The following is a 20,525-nucleotide window of genomic DNA, read 5'->3' on the forward strand; positions in this document are numbered from 1 at the left end:
CAGGCCCCTCTAGGCCTCGGCCGGCCGGAGACTCGGTGGCCTTAACTCTTTCCCGGCTCCGCTACCCCAGACCGGAAGTCGCTTCCGGGCCGGTAGCTGGAGCGGAGACGCCCCGGAAGTGCGTCATTTGCGCTTCCGGTTGGCGGGCTCGCTCAGTCGCTCGCTCTCTCCTGGCCGCGGGGTAGGAATGGGCTGGAGCCGTTGGCGTGCTTCGGTGTTGCCCGTGGCTCCCTCGTCGTGGGGTGGAGGGCGGAGGGCTCGCGGCCGCGGCGGTTGAGCGTGCGGAGGACGGGGCGGCCCAGGTGACCCCGCCGCGGTTCCCTCTCCGGTCCCGGCCGGCTGTGGCGCCCTCGCACCCCGCGCCTCGCCGCCGGCCACGCCGCCGAGACCAGTGCGGAACCGGCCGCGGCTCCCGGGGACTGACGGCGTTGGTGCCGGCGGACCCCGCGGCCCGCTCACTGCTGTCGCCTTCCCCAGGTCTCCGAGCCCCCGGGAAGAAAAGCCCGACGCGCCGTGAAGCGAAGGCGCCCCCCACGCCGGAGCGGCAGGCGCACCCGCTCCCTGCACGCAGGTACTGCACGGTAGAACCTAGGAGAAGCTCAGGGTGGCCCCCGGCCGCCCCGTGATGCTGGGACAAGGGGAACAGGTAGCACCGCTGAAATCGGGTGGTTCCAATACTAGAGGCGGTGAATGCCGCGGTCCTCACCGACCGGCCTCTCCTGGGTTATTTCTATGAGATGTTGTCATCAGTTGCCTTGTATCTTCAGTGGGCTGTGCAGTGGTTTAGGTGAGTGGTAGAAGAGAACAGAAATAAAAGCCTTGATCGTTTTTTGTTTGTTTGTTTTTGTGTTTGTGTTTTTGCTATTGGGCAACCCCAGGCTGTGCTCAGGATTTCCTCCTGGCTCTGCACTTGGAATCACTCCTGGTAGGCCCCGGGTACCATGCCAGGAATCAAAGCTGGGTCAGCCGTGTGCAAAGCAAGGGCCCTGCCTGCTGTACTCTCTCCCTGGCTCCTATAGTTGATTTTTAAAGGGGTTGCAGGGCCCGTGGCTGCTTTTTGTTTCCCTTTGTATCGTTTTTAGATCTTGTGAAACGACCTGAGCATTTTTCCCCCCAGCACTCAGTGCCTTAGAAAACATCCAGCTATTGATTTTGAACCGGACCAGACTGGGCCTCAGCCGTCAAAGCTGTGCTGGTGAGAAGCAAAACGATCCCAGAGCACAATGATGACTGTAGACCTGAAGGTGACTGAATACTTGAACTCTCACGTCAGGGCTCTGTGGGAGACCAAAAGACCTGTGACAGAGAGCTCCAGTCAGAGTAAGAAATACACTCCACAAACCAGCATTTTCCAATCCGAGAACTTTCGCCAGCACTTCCGGGGCTTCCGCTATTGTGAAGCAGCTGGGCCCCGTGAGGCTGTTAGCCGCCTTCAGGAATTCTGCCATCAGTGGCTGAAGCCTGAGATCCACTCAAAAGAACGGATCTTGGAACTTCTGGTGCTTGAGCAGTTCCTGACCATTCTGCCCAGAGACACGGAGACTCAGCTGAAGAAGCAACGGCTGCAGACCATCGAGGAGGCCGTGGCACTGGTGGAATGCTGGCAGAGGGAAGCTGCTCAAACAAGGAATGGGGTGAGAAAAAAAATTCCTGATTTACCAAAATAGGGTGGAGGTGGATATTTGGGTGGTGGACAGTTAGTCCAAAAATCAATGAATTAGGTCACCTAGCTGTTTGGATTTTGGTTTGGGATCACTCATGGTGGGGCTTGGAGGACCAGATGGGTGCCAGAGATTGAATCTGCGCTGGCTGCATGAAAGGCAAGTGCCCGTCCCGCTGTACACTGGCCCCAGCCCCCTGGTATTCTTTCAGTATTGTATCTTTGATTCTGGCTCTTGGGGATGCTGAACAGTGTGGCCGGGCAGGGCATAGTAATCTTGGATGTAAGTGGAGTAACGTTCTTCAAAAGAAGCTACAGTTCCAGGGTCTGTAATGATAGCACAGAAGGTAGGGCGTTTCTGGGTTCAGTTCCCAGCATCCCATATGGTTCTCTGAGACCTCCAGGAATAATTCCTGAGAGCAAAGTCAGGAGTACCCCTGAATATTGCTGGGTGTGGCCCAAAACCAATACCTCCGCCCTCCTTTAAAAAAGAAAAAGGAGAAAAAGGTAGAGTTTCACAGGGCTTCCTTTTTTTCCTCTGAAAGGGAAGCAAGTTTGGGAACCTTTCCTTTATTCCTCTGAAAAAGAGGCAAGTTTGGGAACCTTTTCAGAAAGCAGGAACTGAAGTAGACCTTTAGCAGAGTCAGTGCAGAGTTTTCAGAGCTTCTGGCGGTGACTGTTGTCTGGCCTTGAAGAGATGTTGCTTTTTGCTTTCTGTAGCCAAGATTTACATAAGAGTTATAAGCCTGACGGGGTTGGTCAAGACACATACTAGGTGTTTAGGAACAAAGGCATTAGGAGACATGGAGATAAAAGGGCAGGTGAGAAACGGGAGGTGCTTAAAAAGAAGAAAGGGGGCCAGTCGCTATGGTTCAGAGGAAGAGCACACGCGTAACATTCCAAGCCCTCAGTTCAAGCCCCACACATTGGGGCATGGCCCCTAAAAGCCACCAGGTATGACACAAGTCCAAGGGCGGGGCTGGAGCGATAGTACAGCGGGTAGTACTTTTTGCCCTACACAAGTCAATGTGAGTATGGTACGGTTCCTGAGCCCACCAGGAGTAATTTCTGAGTGCAGAGCTAGGAGTAGCCTCTGAGCACTGCTGGGTTTAGCCCCTCCCAAAATAAAAGGGGGCCACCGAGATAGCTATGGACCGGAACTCTAGCTCTGCCTGCATGCAGAAGACCTGGGCTTCTCCTGGCACCACATGCTTCCAGAACAAAGAGCAAGGAGCCGGCTCCCAAGCGCTGCTGCTGTGGCCCTCAAACAAAGAAAATGGACTTTATTTGGCTTTTGGACCATATCTGATGATGCTCAGAGCATATACGTGTTTCTGCGCTTGTGGATCACTTCTGGCAGGTTCTTGGGATACTTTGGGGTGCCAGGGATTGAGCCTAGATCAGTTGTGTGCAAGGCAAGTGTCCTATGCTGGGTACTGTCTCTGGTCCCCCTCCACCCCCAGTTTTAATGAAAGAAGAAAAATGATAACAAACAGAAGGAGAAATCAAATGACTAGGGGGAGACTGCATTAAAAAGGAAACAAAACAGTGATTATGAAATCTCAAGAGTGACAGAAAAGTGCTGGGGGATAGTATTCAGTGTACTCCAGATAAGCGACTGCACTGCCTTGTTAGTGTTGGCCTGTGACTCTACTAAGGACGAGGTATTCCCTTAGCAGGTGGCAGCCTACTCTGAAGACTGGTAGATGTTGGTCATCAGACATTGGTTATCATTTGGAGATAAGACTAAACTTTTGCCTTTTCTTTGTATTTCATTTACATTCTCTGATATATTCCTGATACAGGGGAAGTGACAGGACTTGTAAAAATCCTATTTTTTAGCCTTTTAACAAAAATAGGGATTCCAGGTGTCACCCCTGCAGTGTTACAGGGCCAGGTGACGCTGGAGAAGTTGAAAGAAAGTCTTGGACGGCATTGTGAAAAGAGGTGATCTGTACAAGAGTTGTCTGAACTGAGCTGTATGCAGCTGGGTGGAAGACCTCTGTAAGAGAGGACTGGCAGGAGCCATACCTCCTTTTATTCTGATTTCCCCAGATTTGTGGCTAGTTCTTTGTGTAATATATCAGTGGCCCATTATTTTATATCATTTAAGTCTTTATCATTTTAGTATCTCACACTTCCTACATTCTGAACTTTCACTTGCTCTTCTCCTGAACCACCAACACCCAAATCAAAATTAAATTTTCTGGTAACGAGGATGGGGATTAATTCTAGGTTGCAGCCCATGATCTGGGAAAGGAAATGGTGCTCTTTGGAGAAATATCAGCCGCTCCAGGTTCCAAGCTAAAGCCACCAGAATTCCAGCCAGTGAACCTATGTCAGAATGAAGAATTTTGGAATACATACAGGGGTCTGCAAGAACAGCTGAGCTGGAACACTCAGAAAGACACTGAGCCTTTATGTGAGAGGGGTAAGAAACTTTGTAATAATTTTCTTCTGCTGGGTGTTATGCAGATAAGAAAGCCAGAGTAGAATGCTGTGAGCGGTTTCTGGAACCCGGCTCCGGCTCTATCACCCCATCCTACACCCAGATAGCAGTTGCAGAAAGCAGTTGTAGAACACAGTGGGAGTTGGCGTACAGGACAGTCCAGAAATAACCAATAACCAAGCTCCAGAACTCTAAAGTAGAGAAGGTTAAGGTCACTTCGTAATTACTAAGTCCAGAAGGAATTGGGATTAGAAAGAGACTGTTGGCAGAATGTGGACACAGTTGTGTGCCAGGAAAATATACACTGTAGTCCCTGACTACTTCATTTTCAAATTTTGTTTTCAGGCCATACTTGGCTGTACTTTGGGTTCACTCTTGGCAGTGCTGGGGAGTCATATACTGTGCTAGGACTAGAACCAGCATCTTTTGTGTGGAGGCAAGTGCCTTGACCTTTGTACTGTTTCTTTGGCCCCATGAAATACATTTTTTTTTTTGCCTGTCTATAAACAAGTTATTATTGGAGGTGAATAAAAATGGTTTTCTTCGGGCCAGAAAGAACAATGCAAGGGTTAAGGTGCTTATCTTAATGCACAACTCTGGTTAGGTCTCCGACACCATGTATGGTCTGAAATTTTAACAGGAGTGACCCTGAGCACCACCAGGTGTGACCCAAACACCCCAGCACCCTCTCGCTCCCCACAAGAAAGAATCCGGATATTAAGAGAAATAAGAGATTTCATTTGGCTCTTTTCCAACCACAGCTCTTCCAGCATACCAGCCTCTAGCCTTTCCCGAGCAGACAAACACCAAAGACTGGACAGTGGCACCTAAGCTCATCTTGCCTGAGTTCCAGGTGAGCTGTAGTTCTCCATTGCCTATGTGCCACCCTGCCCAGCAGGTGCTCAGGAGCACATTAACTCACTGTTCTCCCTGGAGAAACCACACTTCTCAGGCGACTTGCCCGTCCTCTGCCCGCTTGCTCCTCTCTTGCTTGGTAATGATCACGCCTTGCCTTTAGTCCCTGGATTACTGTGCAGTTCACGGGCTGGGTGGAAGGACTGTGTCCATAGTGGCAAGTACTGACTGAGCTGAAGCCCATTTTCTTTCCTAGAGCTTGTTGGCATTTGAAGAAGTGGCCCTATATTTTTCCCAGGAAGAATGGGCGTTACTGGATCCCACTCAGAAGGCCCTCTACAAGGATGTAATGCAGGAGAACTATGAGACTGTTGTCTCTCTAGGTAAAGATTCTCCTTGGTAGAATTCAGTAACCATCATGTTCTCGGCTTCCTGAGGGATCCAATAGGAGTGTTACTTCTCTGATAGTTGGTTAATCTCAACTAGATGTTGCGCGGGAGGGGAAAAGTGTGCACAGCACCTGGATCTTCTTTTTTTGGTGCATGTTCATTCTTGATCTTATTTAAAAAAATGTTTTTTGTTTTGTTTTGTTTTTTCGGGTTACACCTGGTGGTGCTCAGGTCTTTGTCCTGGCTCTGCACTCAAGGATCAGTCATGGTGGAAGATCAAAGGAATATCTGGGGTGCTGGGGTTTGAACCAGGTCTGGCTGCGTGCAAAGCAAGCAAGCACCGCACCTGCCGTACCATCTCTTCAGCCCTGTTTCAATTTTGTTGTTGGAAGGAAAATTTTCATTCGCTCTGAAATCAGGAGTCCTATTGCGTCACACCTGCTGCACCCACTGGACACGAAGTCCTACTCTCCCCTCACCCCCAGACACCGTCTTCCTCCCTGTCTCCCAGCCTTAGCACCAGACCTTCCGAGCTGTGAGTTGCACCCAGGACCTGCTAAGCTCAGCCACTGCCACCCCCGGGGCCTCCCAGGCCTGCATGCGCACAGTGAGTGGGAGCACCCCGTGCGGAGCCAACGTTGCTCAGGCACTGTGGCATGGGGAAGTGAAAATGAAATTGGCTTTTCTGAGAGATGGTAAGAGCTGCACCGGCTGCAGTGAGCACCTCCCAGCTTGGCGGCTCGCACTCCCTCCACCGCCACCTCTCAATTGCACGAGCTCGAAAACCGTTTTAAATTCTTGAACCTTTCCTCATCCCACCACTTTCCAGAGCTCCCCTTCTCTTTTCCTTCTCCGTGTTGGTATTACTGTGCACCCATGATCTCAGGTACAGCTGTGTGTTACTCTGGTTTTGATTGTGTCATCATACCCCATCACCGGCCCAGTAGGCCTCTTAACTCCACCTTCACAGTAGAGCCTAGCATGCCCTCATCTCAGCTGCACTCTTAGCTTCCTAACCTAAGCCAGTGTGTCCCCAAACAGAGTAGTTTTCTAATGGGCTCTTGCCCTCGGACGATCTCTTGTCTACACAGTTGTCAGAAAGGTCTTATTATCTTTCCCCTTTCTTTGTTGCCTTTCTTGTTGCAATCACCGGGGTCTCACACTTGTTTGCGGTCTAGGGATCACAAATGGTCATGCTGGAGGCTGAAATCAAGGCCTCAGGCCTGCAGAGCAAATGTTCCACCAGTGAGCTGTCGGACTCTGCAAGGATTTTATTAAAAATCCAAATCGGGGGCTGGAGTGATGGTACAGTGCATAGGTCTCACATGCCTTGCATCTGGCAGACCTTGCTTCAATCCCCAGCACTCCAGCTGGTTCCTTTAGCTCTGCCAGGAGTGATAGCAGCTCAGAGCTAGGAGTAAGCCCTCAGCACCACTGGGTGTGGCCCAAAAAGTCAAGGGGGCGGGGGGGGAATCCAGATCAAGGGCTGGAGAGATAGTATGATGGGTGAGTTCTTGCCTTGCATGCAGGTCACCTGGGTTTGGACCTTGGCACTGCGTATGGTTATCTGAGCCCTGCCTGGAGTGATTCCTCCTTAGTGCAGAGCCAGATACCACCTAGTACAGCCCAGAACCAAAAAGAAAACAAAATTTAAAAACCAAATCAGGGAACAGGGTTTTGTCTCTGGTAGGCACATGCCTAGCATATGTGAGGCTCTGGTTTGATCTCTAGCACCACAAAAGTAGACCCCCAAAAAAAATCCGCTCACATCATGACATTTTCTGTTTCATCACTCAGGAAACCTATCACAATAAAATCCAACCAAAATCTTTATTGCGTCCCTCAGGACCTCCCAAGATATCTGCCCTTACCTAACTTCCCAACACGCAGCTGCCACTTGTGCCCTGGCTCAGTCCTTTATAGCTACACTAGTTGTGTCTCACTGCTAGTTTGGGTTTGTTTTGTTTAGTTTTGTGGGCCCCAGTGCTCAGGGCTTACTCCTGTCTCTGCGCCAAGAGTCACTCCTGGCAGGGATTGGGACTATATGAGGTGTCTGGGGTCAAACCCAGCTTGACTGCTTGCAGGGCAAGTGCCCTTCCTGCCGTACTATTGCTCAAACCCTGTAGTCTCTCCTTCCTTCCTTCCTTCCTTCCTTCCTTCCTTTCTTCCTTCCTTCCTTCCTTCCCTCCCTCCCTCCCTCCCTCCCTCCCTCCCTCCCTCTTTCCCTTTTCTCTGCTTATACTTTTATGATTTGGCGGCCATACCTGACTGTGCTCAGGACTTACTCCTGGCTCTGAGCTCAGAAATCCTGGTGGGACTTGGGAGAATCATATGGGATGCCAGGGATCCAGCCTGGGTTGATGGCATGCAAGGCAAATGTCCTCCCAGTTGTACTGTTGCTATGGCCTCAGCTCACACATTTTAGCTGTATGGCAAAACTGACTTTCAGGATTCTATTCAAATATCACTTTCTCAGGCCTTCCACTCAAGCTTATCTAAGATAGCTTCACAGGGGTACAATCTGAAATGTTCTCATAATCTTCTCTAATTTTCTTCAAAATATTAATTACTTTTGAAGGGTTTGTGTTTTCTGTAACAGTTTGTGTTAGTCCATAGATCAGGGCTTTGATAGTCACTGTTATATCCCTAGTCTATTGAGTATCTGACACACTAGAGCCCACGAGACATTTTTCATTAAATCAGTGATGAATACTTACCATACTAATAATCTCCGTGCAGGAAAAGTTTGTTAGGATTCTGAGTTTTTCCTTTCACGTATATGTGAACTACCATTAGTAGTAAATGATGAGAACCTTTCCTAATGCAGCGCCTGGTGCTCAGGAGTGCCATAACATGTTAATGTAGTTATTATAAGGATGACTGGCGTATGGGATGCCCACGGACCTTAATGCTGGATTCCTAAAACTTGATCTTATTCGGTATAAATCCTTTAACCAGTTGTTGACGTGAGTTTTTCCATTTTACAGCATTATTTGTGCTTCCCAAACCTAAAGTGATCTCCTGTCTAGAGCACGGGGAAGAACCTTGGGTTCAAGGACCCCTTCCGCGCAAGGACAGCCCAGGAATGTTGCCTGCAGGTAAATACACCAGGTGAAGAGAATTAGGCCTTGATTAGGACTGTTGCAAAAGTTGAGTTTTAAGGTCTGCTTTGTTTTCATTTTGGGCTACACCTGGCAGTGCTCAGGGGTTACTCTTGGCTCTACACTCAGGAATTACTCCTGGGGACCATGTGGGATGCTGAGGATTCAGCTTGGGTGGTCTATACCTTACTCGCTGTAGTATGACACTAGCCCCTTTTAAAATAATACTTTTTAAAAAAATCAACAAAACCTTCTTTTCTATGCCTCTTGCTCTGCCATACAGATGGTGGCTGATTCTTATGTTTATTTCAACAGGGTTAAAAAATGACATTGAAAATCATCAGCCTATATGTCTTTCTAACTTAGAAGTACAAGCACCAGGAGATATAGTGTCCAAAAAGATTAAAATAAAAGTCTCCCAGAAAACAACAGGTGAAGAAAATCATGGTGATATGCAGAGGGCAGGGAAATGGCACCGAGATAGTCCAGTGAAGAAAAAAAAGAAGCTTTCAAGTTGGAAACAAGAACTGCTGAAACTCATGAACCTTCACAAGAAGCACCGAGCAGGAGAGAAGCCTTTTAAATGCCAGGAGTGTGGGAAAAGCTTCAAAGTTAGTTCTGACCTTATTAAGCACCAAAGAATACACACGGAAGAGAAACCGTATAAGTGTCATCAGTGTGATAAAAGGTTTAGGTGGAGTTCGGATCTAAATAAGCATTTAACAACACACCAAGGAATAAAACCATATAAATGTTCATGGTGTGGGAAAAGCTTCAGTCAAAATACAAATTTACACACACACCAAAGAACTCACACTGGAGAGAAGCCTTTTACTTGTCACGAATGTGGGAAAAAATTTAGTCAGAACTCCCACCTTATTAAACATCGGAGAACCCACACGGGTGAGCAGCCGTATAGCTGCAGTACATGCAGGAGAAATTTCAGCAGACGGTCGAGTCTTCTTAGACATCAGAAACTGCATCGGTAAGGGAATGTGTTCTGGTCTCCTCAGTCAGAAGAAACACATTCCGTGGATATGACCTCAGTTTTTTGAAAACCTACATCGTGAGGCATGAAGAATTTTATCAGTGGAATTTGGGAATATATAAGCATTTCACAAACAAGTCAGGTCAACTGTAAGGGTTAAGATAGGTGTTCTGAAAACATTTGAAACATTTTGTACAAGAGAAAATCTCCAGGGAATGTAGCTGGCATGATAGCAAATTCCACTTTAAATAGTTGAGGCAACTGGAAGTCATCTCTGGTGACTAGCCCCAGGTAGCCACATACAAAACAAATGCCCTGCCCACTGTATCGTCACTGATGCATCCACTTTAACACACAGTGGGGGTGTTTGTACCATAGTCTTCCACAACAGCAATAAATGTGCAATGATTGTATATCACCTTAAGGTCACAGGGCTACCGTCACAAGTAGCCTAATGGAAGAAATGTACTCTAATGTAGTGTTAGCTAAGAATCAAGAGAATTTTCTTCCATTCTCATAATTGAAACACTTCACAGAGTTAGACATTGAGTTCCTTCTTGAACTTCTTGTAAACTTTAGCTCTTGAATTTTTACAGTGCTGATGTAATTTACTTCACTGAGAAATTTGCCACATGAGCTAATAATGCACTCTTATGTCTCTCATTGGTGATGTTTGAAGAAAGGAAAACATCTCTAATGAGATCATACAAAAACGGGTTGGAATTTTTAGCCATGAATTCTATATATATAGAGAGAGAGAGAGAGAGAAAGTTGTAAAGGGTTGGGTTGTAACTTAGTGGTAGGTTCTGGGTTTAGTACCTGGTACCACAAAAATGTAATTTTCTGCAGTAAAAGCAGCTAGATTGTTCCTTACCTCATAATGTCAATAGGATAAAATAGCCATATAATTACTATTTGCTCAAGATCTAAAAAATTAATGAATTTAGGTTCAACTCAGGTTTTTGTTTTGAATGTGGCTTATTGATGACATTGAGCTGTGTTGGTGTCAGACTCCAGCATTTGCTGCGGACAGGCTCCTGGGGCAGTCCGCAGGAGACGGGGTTCCAGAGGGAAAACCTTTAGAGCCGATTCTCCACAGACAAATTCATTTCCATGTTGTTGAAACATGTTACATGTTACACTTTTAAGTGAGAAGTTTAGTGTCCTCTAATATGGAATTTGGCAGACGCTTTAGGTGATGTACTGCTACAAGTACAGGCTGTGGATGGATTTTATTTTCATGCACCTTTGGTGGGGAGGGGGTTGCAGGCCACACCTGGCTGTGCCTGGTGCTCTACGCTCAGGAATTGCAGTGCTTAGGGGATCCTTTGAGGTGCTGAGGATCAGACCTGGGCTGGCTGTAAGCAAGGTAAGCCTTCTCTGCTGTGCTGACTCTTAATTCATCTTTTTATCCACAACAGTGACATGTTAGGAAGAGGTTTAAATTATTTCTTTCTCATATATGAAGTTAGTGGTCCAGACATACAGGAAGCTGTTGACTCCATAGCTAGAGGGTCCCTTGGCTGTCACTTAGCTTCATCCCGAAGGCAGGATTATAGAAGGCTAGCATGTCATGTCATGCTTGTACAACCAGCCTACCATTGTATCTAGTTCTAGCTGATAAAGCATTCATATTAGTTAAGATGCTCTCCATTTTCTGTATAAGATAGGTAGCACTTAGAATTGTTGTGGGCATTAGATAAATCGGGAAGTTCTCTAGTGTACTCAGTTGATTTGGTTTTTGGAGTAAGAGCCAATTGAGCACTTGTTCTGCCACTATTTGCAGGGATCCCCCTCCCTCCCCCCCCCCCCCCCCCCCCCAGATTCTCCAGATCAGCTCCTTGGAGTGTTTCTGGAGAATAGACTGACAGTCCGGTCTGTGGAGCTCTTCTCCAGCACCTTCGTCCCGGGGATTGCAGGTTTTGGTTTTGTTTGGGGCCATGGCCAGTAGGGCTCAGGTTATTCCTGGTTCAGGGATCACTCCTGGTGTGCTTGGGTGACCATGTGGGGTTTAGGACCAAGCCCAAGTTGGCCACATGCAAGGCTAGTGTCCTCCCTGCTGCATTACTGCTCTGGCCCCAGGGGACTACCTTTGGAGGGTTCCAGTCATTCTTTTAACTCAATTTAGTGAGGGCTTGTTAACATATTTTGCATGGCTCTAGACAGGACACAGCAGCCAACAAGAGACATACCTCAGAGTGTATCCCATAGAGTGTAGGGGAAAGAAAGCGATGTTTCCCATCTTTGGGGTTAGGCAGGGCCTCCAGTTACTGTCAAGGACTGAGCAGAAGCTGCTGGGCTGAAGCAGTGGCATGAAACGGGCTTCCTTCCCTTCCCTCAGTCATGCAAGCTCACAGAAGACCTGTGAGACCAAAGAAGTTTGTGACTGAACCCCCACCTAGTCAAGCTGCGTTTAGAGTCCCCCAAGGCTGTAATGTATTTTGTAGTGATGAAAAATAAATTTTTATTGTTTATAAGCCACAGAATTTTGGTGTTACATGCTTCTGGAGTATAACCTGGCCTGTTTTACAAGTGACTGTTCTAGCAGCCGCAGCAAGTAGGTCATTTGCCTTGCACAATCCCCAGCACCCCATAGGGTCCCTTGAGCACCTCTGGGTGTGGCCTCAAAACCATAAAAAATAGCTGTTCTAGAACTCAGAATCATTTTTCTTTCCATTTTGTTCATCCTCAGATGATGGGTCAGTTTCCTGTGGTTGTTTGATGGGGAGGCTTGTGTCCCTGGGTGGGAGGGAGGCTGAGCACTTGCATGGGACACGTGCAGGTGAGTTGTCCCAGCAGGCAAGGCAGTTTTCCTTCGCTGCCACTACTGCACTGACCATTTGTTCCACTGCCCTGTATTGCACTGAGTGGGCTTGGCGGAGGGCCCCTTGAGGAGGGCAGGACCTGCTGCCTTTCCTTCCTTGTGCGAGATCAGTAGATACCAAGGAATGGCTTGGCACCTCCCGCTGACCAGCTTTGGAATTGTCTCAGCTGGCAGAAGCACATTGGCAAGTGGACAGCTGGGATGGGAAGCAGGTCACTCAGGAGAGCGAGAAACCTCCCGTGGGACAGTCCCCATGACCAGAAACAGCAGCACGGTGACTTGGCTTTGGGGAAACAGGAGGAAGTTGGGGTTTCTTACAGCCTCATCAAAGTGGGGAGCGATTACTTGAAACACAAGGCCAGGTCCTTTTGATGTTTAAAAGTGAAATCTGAAAAATGTTAGGTTCATCTTCAGGCTGAATGTTCTCGCAAATACACCCTCCATACAGAGGGTTTCTTGGACAAACCGTAAAGTGCCTTTAGTTTTGCTCAGATAACAGCCTTACATTGGCTCCAAGTTGGTTCTGAAAATATTGTCTAAATCTACCCATTTTGGGGGGCTGGAGTGATAGCACAGTGGGTAGGGTGTTTGCCTTGCACGCAGCCGATCCGGGTTTGATTCCCAGCATCCCATATGGTCCCCTGAGCACTGCCAGGAGTAATTCCCGAGTGCAGAGCCAGGAGTAACCCCTGTGCAATGTCCGGGTGTGACCCAATAAAGCAAAAAAAAAAAACCTACCCATTTTTTTTGAGTTGGTGCAAATGGCCACAATGTAGTTACCACCCCAGATCGTTTTCCCCGTCATCAGACTGGAACCCCAAGCTGAAAAAACTCAGCTATTTTGGCGGCGGGAGTTGGGGTGGGGGTTGGAGGGGGAATGATAGACATCGGCGATGCTTGGGTTACTCCTGGCAAGGCACTCTGGAGTCACCCGGGGGGGGGGGGGTGCTCCAGACAGTTGGAATACCAAGGATCGAACCCAGGTCAGCTGCGTGCAAGGCAAGTGCCTTAGTCATTGTATTGTCACCCTGCCCCACCTCATTTATTTGCTTTTTTTCGGGGGGTTGGGGGTCACACCTGTTGATGCACAGGGGTTACTCCTGGCTCTGCACTCAGGAATTGCTCTTGGCGGTGCTCAGGGGACATATGGGATGCCGGGGATCGAACCCAGGTCGACCGTGTGCAAGGCAAATGCCCTATTCGCTGTGCTATCACTCCAGTCCCCCCATCTCAGTCATTGACTAGTTAGAGTGAAAAGAAAGGGAGCTGGAAGAAAACAAACTGGGGGAGATAGTCCTGGGGCGGGGGGTGCTTATCTTACACGTGGCCTACTGGGGTTTGATCCCAGCGTCCCATTTTGGTTTTCTGAGCACCTCCAGGAATGGTGCCTGAGAGCAGAGCCGAGTAAGCCCCAAGAGCCCCCCAGTAAAATCCTAAATCTGAGAGGCCCAGGATTCTGAGGACCTGGCACAGCATGCCCTTCTTCCTAGTGCCACCCAGTGTGACTCGAAGCTATAGCAGCCACAACAAACATTGCCCAGGCTTTGAGCCGATGGTGGTATCATGGAGCCAAGTGTTTGGGCCTCTGGGCTCGCCAGAGTCTCAGCTATCTCGGTATGAAACTTTCCCTTTATGAGATACGCTTTTTTAAAAAATGTGCTTTGGGCCACACGCAGGGTTACGGGGCTCCCTCCTTGCTCTACCCGGGGCTCTGGCAGGCTCAGGGGGCCATGTGTGGTGCTGGGCGTTGAAGCCAGGTCTGCTGTGAGCAAGACAAGTGCCCTGCCCATTGCTATCAGAACAATCCTTTTAGAATATTGTTTTTGTTTTTTGTTTTTTTTTTTTTCTTTTTCCAAATGCCTTTACCTTTTACCTTTTTTCCAAATGACATTTGGAATAACAGATTGGTCATCCTAAGGAAGTTTCAAGTGGCCATTAATCACTTCCCTGAGATTTGTACTGAGTGCCTTCTGCAGTTTTCTGACCAGGTCCCAGTCTCGTGTGTGATAGATCAGAGCTTTCGCTGTGTGCCAAACACAGTAACAAGAAGTCTCATGATGGAGACGTTACTGGGCCCGCTCGAGGAAATCGATGAACAACAGGAGGACCGTGACCGTGACCGTGATTCGTTGTGTGAATTTTCTCTTTGGAAATTTTCCTTAAATACTTTGAATTATTTACTCTCCACATTCCATGGACTGGTTTCTATTCTATGTGGTCTCTAAGATACTCCCAATTGAGAAATACTGCATTTTTATCCCCATTCTATTAGTAGGGTCCTTTCTAAACAAGTACAAAAGCATATTGTTTCTGATTTATCCACATCTGTCACTTTTTAGTGTCTTGTGTGGATAACTCTGGAGCACCATTTGCAGCATCTTTAGATTTCTCTATATGTAGGATTTTCTTCCTGGCTGAATCCTCTGTCACACGGTCCTGTGAGGCTATTCAGCCAAGCGGCCATGAGGAGTTTCATCCTGCATTTGGTGTGGAGCAGTTCCTATCATGTGCTTCTTGTGATACTATTTAAACAAGCAAACCCTGGTCTTATATTTAGTTTCAGACTAAGGGCAGCTGTCAACGTCACTTCTCACTAATAGCACAGTAGGGAGATGAATCTCAAATTACACTTCGCATTAAAGAGAAACTTAGCTATGGTATTTGAATATAAGATACCTTTTAAGAAAAATTCCATTAGTAGGCATATATCATATATTCCATAAGTCGTATATTCATTGGTCTAAGTTTTTTAAGACCAATGAATAATATTTCCAATACAAGTTTCACACAGAGATTTTGATCGTGACTTGTCAAAACTACCAAACCATGTGGTGCTGAGGACTAGCTCAGGCTTCTTCAGCAAAACACTCACTTTAACACAGTTATTTTCCTGTTAAAACATGGTGGGGGGGGGGGCTGGAGCAATAGCACAGCAGGTAGGGCATTTGCCTTGCACGTGGCCGACCCAGGTTCCATTCCCAGTATCCCATATGGTACCCTGAGTACCACCAGGGGTAATTCCTGTGAACGATGGTAAAGGATTTTTATACTTATGGAAAGTAAAAATTTTTTAACTTGAAAAAATTATTTCTTTATGCTTCTAGCCGAAGGGAAAATAGATTATTAGATTCTTATACAGCAGAGTTGGGCTGGAGCGATAGCACAGCGGGTAGGGCATTTGCCTTGCACACGGTCGACCCTGGTTTGATTCCTCTGCCCCTCTCGGAGAGCCTGGCAAACTACTGAGAGTATCGCGCTCACACAGCAAAGCCTGGCAAGCTACTCATGACGTATTCAATATGCCAAAAACAGTAACAACAAGTCTCACAATAGTGACGTTACTGGTGCCCACTCGAACAAATCGATGAACAATGGGAGGACAGTGACAATGACAAAGGAGTTAGGGAGAATGTCTTCAATTATGGACAAAGCTATTTATTCACTATAAAGGAGAAACTCTTATTTCAATCTTTAGCTAAGAAGTGCTCCTATAATACTCTGCATTTCCCTTAGTCTCATACTTTTGATCTTCCATCGTGTACCAGTTAGTCACATCTGTTCATATTAGTCTGAACACAGAGTTTGGTCCCTTCTTAGCACATATCATAGCTTAGTAGAGTCAGGGGCAATCCCTGAGTACCACCAGGTGTGGCTTCAAATCAAGAGAATCAAGTTCTCTATGCCTGATTTGCTCAAATTTTTCCTTACAAGCGGCCAACATGGCCGACCCGAGTTCGATTCCTCCGCCCCTCTCGGAGAGCCGGCAAGCTACCGAGAGTATTTGATATGCCAGACACAGTAACAACAAAGTCTCCAGTGGAGACGTTACTGGGCCCGCTCGAGCAAATCGATGATCAACGGGAGGGCCTTTACCTTTACCTTACCTTATTTTCTTATGACATGCTTTTTATGCATCTGTCGCTATGATCATGTGCTTTTTTTCTTTATGACTTGATAGATTACATTAATTTTGCAATTAAACCATCTTTTATACCTGGAATAAATCTTACTATAATTATACCTTATTGGATTTTCTGTGCTCATTTATTTGTTGTGGAATTTTACATCTATATTCATGGATATCTCAGTTTTTAGTTTTCTTACTATTTGCTTTACCCACTTATGATTTTAGGGTAATCCTGGCCCATAGAATTCCTCACCACCACTTCTACCCCAGAAACTGCTCATCAAGCTAGTCCTCGCGGGGCCGGAATGATGGTACAACAGGGTGGGATGTTTGCCGTATACATGGACTACCTAGGTTTGGCCCCTGTTACCCATACGGTCCCCTGAACCCATCAGGAGTGATCCCTGAGCACAGTCGGGTGTGGTTCAGAAACCAAACAAAATCTTCCACCTCCGTAGACCACCCAAGTCTCAGCCATAGAGTATAGCTCACACAGAGACACTGCAGTGTTGGAGAAGAGCACGGTACTGCCCTGTGTTCTGGTCCAGTGGACTCTTCACTAGGCAGAAAGTTAACACGAGTACCTGTTGCACCCCCTAGTCCTCCTTCCCAGCAACGCTAGCTCCATTTGGAGATTGGGAGATTCCTCACCTTGGATTTTAGCGGTGGATATGTGACCTAAGGTGAGCTGACTCAGGGCCAGAGCACTGCTACAGCGGGTAGAGCGCTCGTCTTACACAAAGCTGACTTGAGCTCAATTTCCAGCTTTCTGTATCTGCCAGGAGTGATCCAGGAGCACGGAGCCAGAAATAAGCAACAAAAGATGACTCTGGGTTTAGATATATGACCTTGATATCAAGATTTACCTTGATATCCAATTTCTGTTGAAAATACTTGAACAAACCTAGTTCTTGTGGATGATTCGTCTAACCCAGTAGCTTTGGGCATCCTTGAAACCAGGAGTGACAAGGCGCTGAAAATGGAAGCCCTGTAGAAGGCAGAGGAGGGGATAAAACTTCAGTGACACCAATGAACTGTAACATCAACAGGACGTGTAGAACTGTCGACATTTTTAGCCACATGAATTATTTATTTTGTAAGCCAGTTTGAATTAGTGTCATCAACTAAAAGAATCCTAGTATACAGATCAACACTAGCTTAAGACAATATATGTTGAAGAGAATTCTTCTTTTGTACACATGTATTTTAAAAATAAGTTTATTACAGAAAATTACCAAGTATGCATGATTGTTGATAAAATAATATAATGAACTCCCATGTAGGCTTAATATTTATCAATTCTATGACAATCTTGTTTCATACACCCCTGCCAATTTTTTTTTGTTTTTATCTTGTTTCTTTTGGGAGAGTTGGTTGTCTTGGAGTATTTGGAAGTAAATTATAACGTTTCACCCATAACTTTTTAAAGAGATAAGCAATTCTTGCGATCTCTGCCTTGAGTCACTAAGGAGAGGCTCTTCTTCCCAGGATACAAGTTTAATTGAGAACATGGGAGCTGCCTTTTCCTTCTCCGGAGGGTAATCGCAGCTTGACCGGCAACTTCTCAAGCTGACTTTGTCAGAGGACCCTCTTGGCTTCCTCCCAGAGGTATTAATTTATGATAATAGCAGATATTCCCAAGTGCCTCCTAATAAAGGATGCTCCCTGCCTGTAATGATTCTGGAAACAGCTTATTAATAAGTTGAAACTACTTGGTTGACAGTTGCACTTTTAATGAGCCCCGGAGTGATTTGCTCATTAAGTGTTCAGTAGTAACAGTTAGTTCTTGGCTTCTTGGGATCCAATAAGTACAAAATAATGATGATTATATTCAAGCGTAGGGCATTTTCCCCAGTGCCCTCATTTATCTACTAGATCTGATTTTTATTTTTATTCTTGAAATATAAAAATGAATATTAAATCATTAGAATTTTATTTTTATTTACCTCTTTCTAAGCACTAATTCATATTTATTTTAAAATAGTACTTGATCCATTATGTTTTGCTAACTGCTGAGGGGAAAAGTGACCTAGAGATGCCTGTCTATTTTGGTCTCCACTGGTATCAGACTTCCTCTTAGAGATGACTTTTCTCCGGGTCCAAAGATCGCTCCATGGACTGTGCTGGGTTGAGCTGTGGGACGCTTCCTGGAGCACTGCTGGGAGAGAGTGGAGAGCACAGCCAGAGCGACCTGAGTACTGCACAGTGCAGCCCCCACCAGCCCCCAGGAAGAGGAATTTTATCTCCTTTCCCTTACTGTGTTCATTCCCTTCCTCAGTCCCTCCCGACTGTGTTCTAAAGTAGTTACTTTTGACTTCACTGGGTGGGTGACCTGATAGCCAAGAAATGTGATACCAACTACCCTGAAATACCCTCTCATTACCAGTCAGCACTTTCCTTATTGTGTCATTTATTACAATCTATTTAGCAAATCACACGATTTATTTGTAGCCCAACAGTTTTCTGGGTGTATGTGTGCCCTGGTTTCTTTATCTAGTCATCTGATTTGGACACTTCAGCTGTTTCCAGGTTTTGGTATTGTGAACAGTGTTGCCAGTTTATTTTACTTATTTTTTGTTTATTTTTTTATTTTTTGCTTTTTGGGTCACACCCAGCGATGCTCAGGGGTTACTCCTGGCTCATGCACTCAGGAATCACTCCTGGCGGTGCTCGGGGGACCATATGGGATGCTGGGAATCGAACCTGGGTTGGCCATGTTGGCTGCGTGCAAGGCAAACGCCCTACCCGCTGTGCTATCGCTCCAGCCCCAGCCAGTTTATTTTAATGAAACAAAACCAGTTTTGAGAGAGAGAAAGAGAGAGAGAGAGATGAGAGAGAAGTGAGGGAAGAGAAAGAGGAATACATGTTCAGGAGCGAATATGAGCTTTTTCACAAGGGAAAAGCCTGTTGCCAGATTTTTTTTTTTTTTGGTTTGGTTTAGGGCCACATCTGTCAGTGCTCAGGGCTTACTTCTGACTCTGACCTCAGGGATCGCTCCTACCAGTGTTTGGGTAACCATATGGGACACTGGGGCAAATATCTTACCTGCTGGACTGTTGCTCCAGCCCCTGTTGCCAAGTTTTTTTTTGTTGTTGTTCCAAATTTTCACAACAATAAACCCCAAACTGATTAGAAACTTTATCTCAAGTAACCAAGTTTGATAACCAAACTCATTGAGGTTTCTCGGGAGTTCAAGATGCCGCTCTGCTTAACGTTCATTGATTTAAAGAAGGCCTTTGATTCTGTTGAGACGGAAGCGGTCATTGAAGCCCTAGCCAATCAGGGCATTCAAGCCCAATACATCAGGATCCTCCGTGAGCTGTATTGCGGATTCAATACCAGGATCTCACCATTCTACAAAGAAGTGATCGTTGATGTCAAGAGAGGGGTGCGGCAGGGTGATACCATTTCACCAAAACTCTTCAGTGCCACCCTCGAGAACATCATGCGACGACTGGAATGGGAAGGAATGGGAGTGAAGATAGATGGTCGGCAACTACACCACCTCCGCTTTGCTGATGACATTGTTTTAATAACACCAAACATCAGCCAAGCGGCACAAATGCTGGCCGACTTTGACCGTGAGTGTGGAAAGGTAGGACTACAGCTGAATCTTACGAAGACAATGTTTATGAGAAACAGCCTTGTTCCTGACGCCCCATTCACTCTCAATGGAACGACCATCTCCGAATGCAACAGCTATGTGTACCTAGGTCGAGAGGTCAACATGACAAATGACCTGGCACCCGAGCTGCGCAGGAGGAAGAGAGCGGCTTGGAACGCCTTCAAGAACGTCGAAGAAATAGCTAAGAGGACGAAGAACCTCCGGCTCCGGGCACATCTCTTTGATTCCACTGTTCTTCCTGCATTAACATATGCCTCAGAGACCTGGGCCCTACGCAAACAAGATGAGAACGCCATTCAGGTCTCCCAAAGAAGAATAGAAAGAGCTATGCTTGGAATATCACGTTTCACTCAAATGAGAGAACGAATCCGGAGTTCTGACATCCGTCGACGATCAAGGATCAGGGACGCTGTCTCATTTGCCAAGGTGTCGAAAATCAGATGGGCTGGTCACGTAATGAGATTTAAAGACGACCGTTGGACTAGAGCTGTTACTGATTGGATTCCACGGGATGTCAAGAGACCGCGTGGCCGCCCACCTACCAGATGGTCAGACTTCTTTGTCAAGGTCATGAACGATCGGTTTGAGGCCCTCCATGTTCCCGGAGCGAAGAGATGCCATTGGGCTACACTAGCACGCGACAGGGACAAATGGAGACGTTACTGGCGCCCGCTCGAGCAAATCGACGACTAACGGGAAGTTAAGTGATTAAGTGATTTAAGTGATC

General features: G+C 46.7%; 1 protein-coding gene across 2 annotated transcripts; it reads left to right on the top strand.

The window, feature by feature from the left end:
* The first annotated feature begins 134 nt into the window (after positions 1-134).
* ZNF75A (zinc finger protein 75A) lies at positions 135-11,169 on the top strand. 2 transcript variants are annotated; one of them, XM_056134986.1, is made up of 8 exons: positions 135-181; positions 478-571; positions 1,118-1,634; positions 3,896-4,091; positions 4,871-4,962; positions 5,221-5,347; positions 8,341-8,451; positions 8,770-11,168. In XM_056134986.1, the coding sequence occupies exons 3-8, from the start codon at positions 1,224-1,226 to the stop codon at positions 9,441-9,443; spliced, it is 1,611 nt and encodes a 536-aa protein (XP_055990961.1). In that variant the 5' UTR covers positions 135-181; positions 478-571; positions 1,118-1,223; the 3' UTR covers positions 9,444-11,168. The 2 variants fall into 2 exon arrangements, with proteins under 2 accessions (XP_055990961.1, XP_055990962.1); XM_056134987.1 differs by lacking the exons at positions 135-181; positions 478-571; positions 3,896-4,091 and having other exon boundaries at positions 1,459-1,634; positions 8,770-11,169.
* The last annotated feature ends 9,356 nt before the right edge of the window (positions 11,170-20,525 follow it).

Source organism: Sorex fumeus, unplaced genomic scaffold (genome assembly GCF_029834395.1).
Source record: "Sorex fumeus unplaced genomic scaffold, SorFum_2.1 ptg000110l, whole genome shotgun sequence".
Taxonomy (NCBI): domain Eukaryota; kingdom Metazoa; phylum Chordata; class Mammalia; order Eulipotyphla; family Soricidae; genus Sorex; species Sorex fumeus.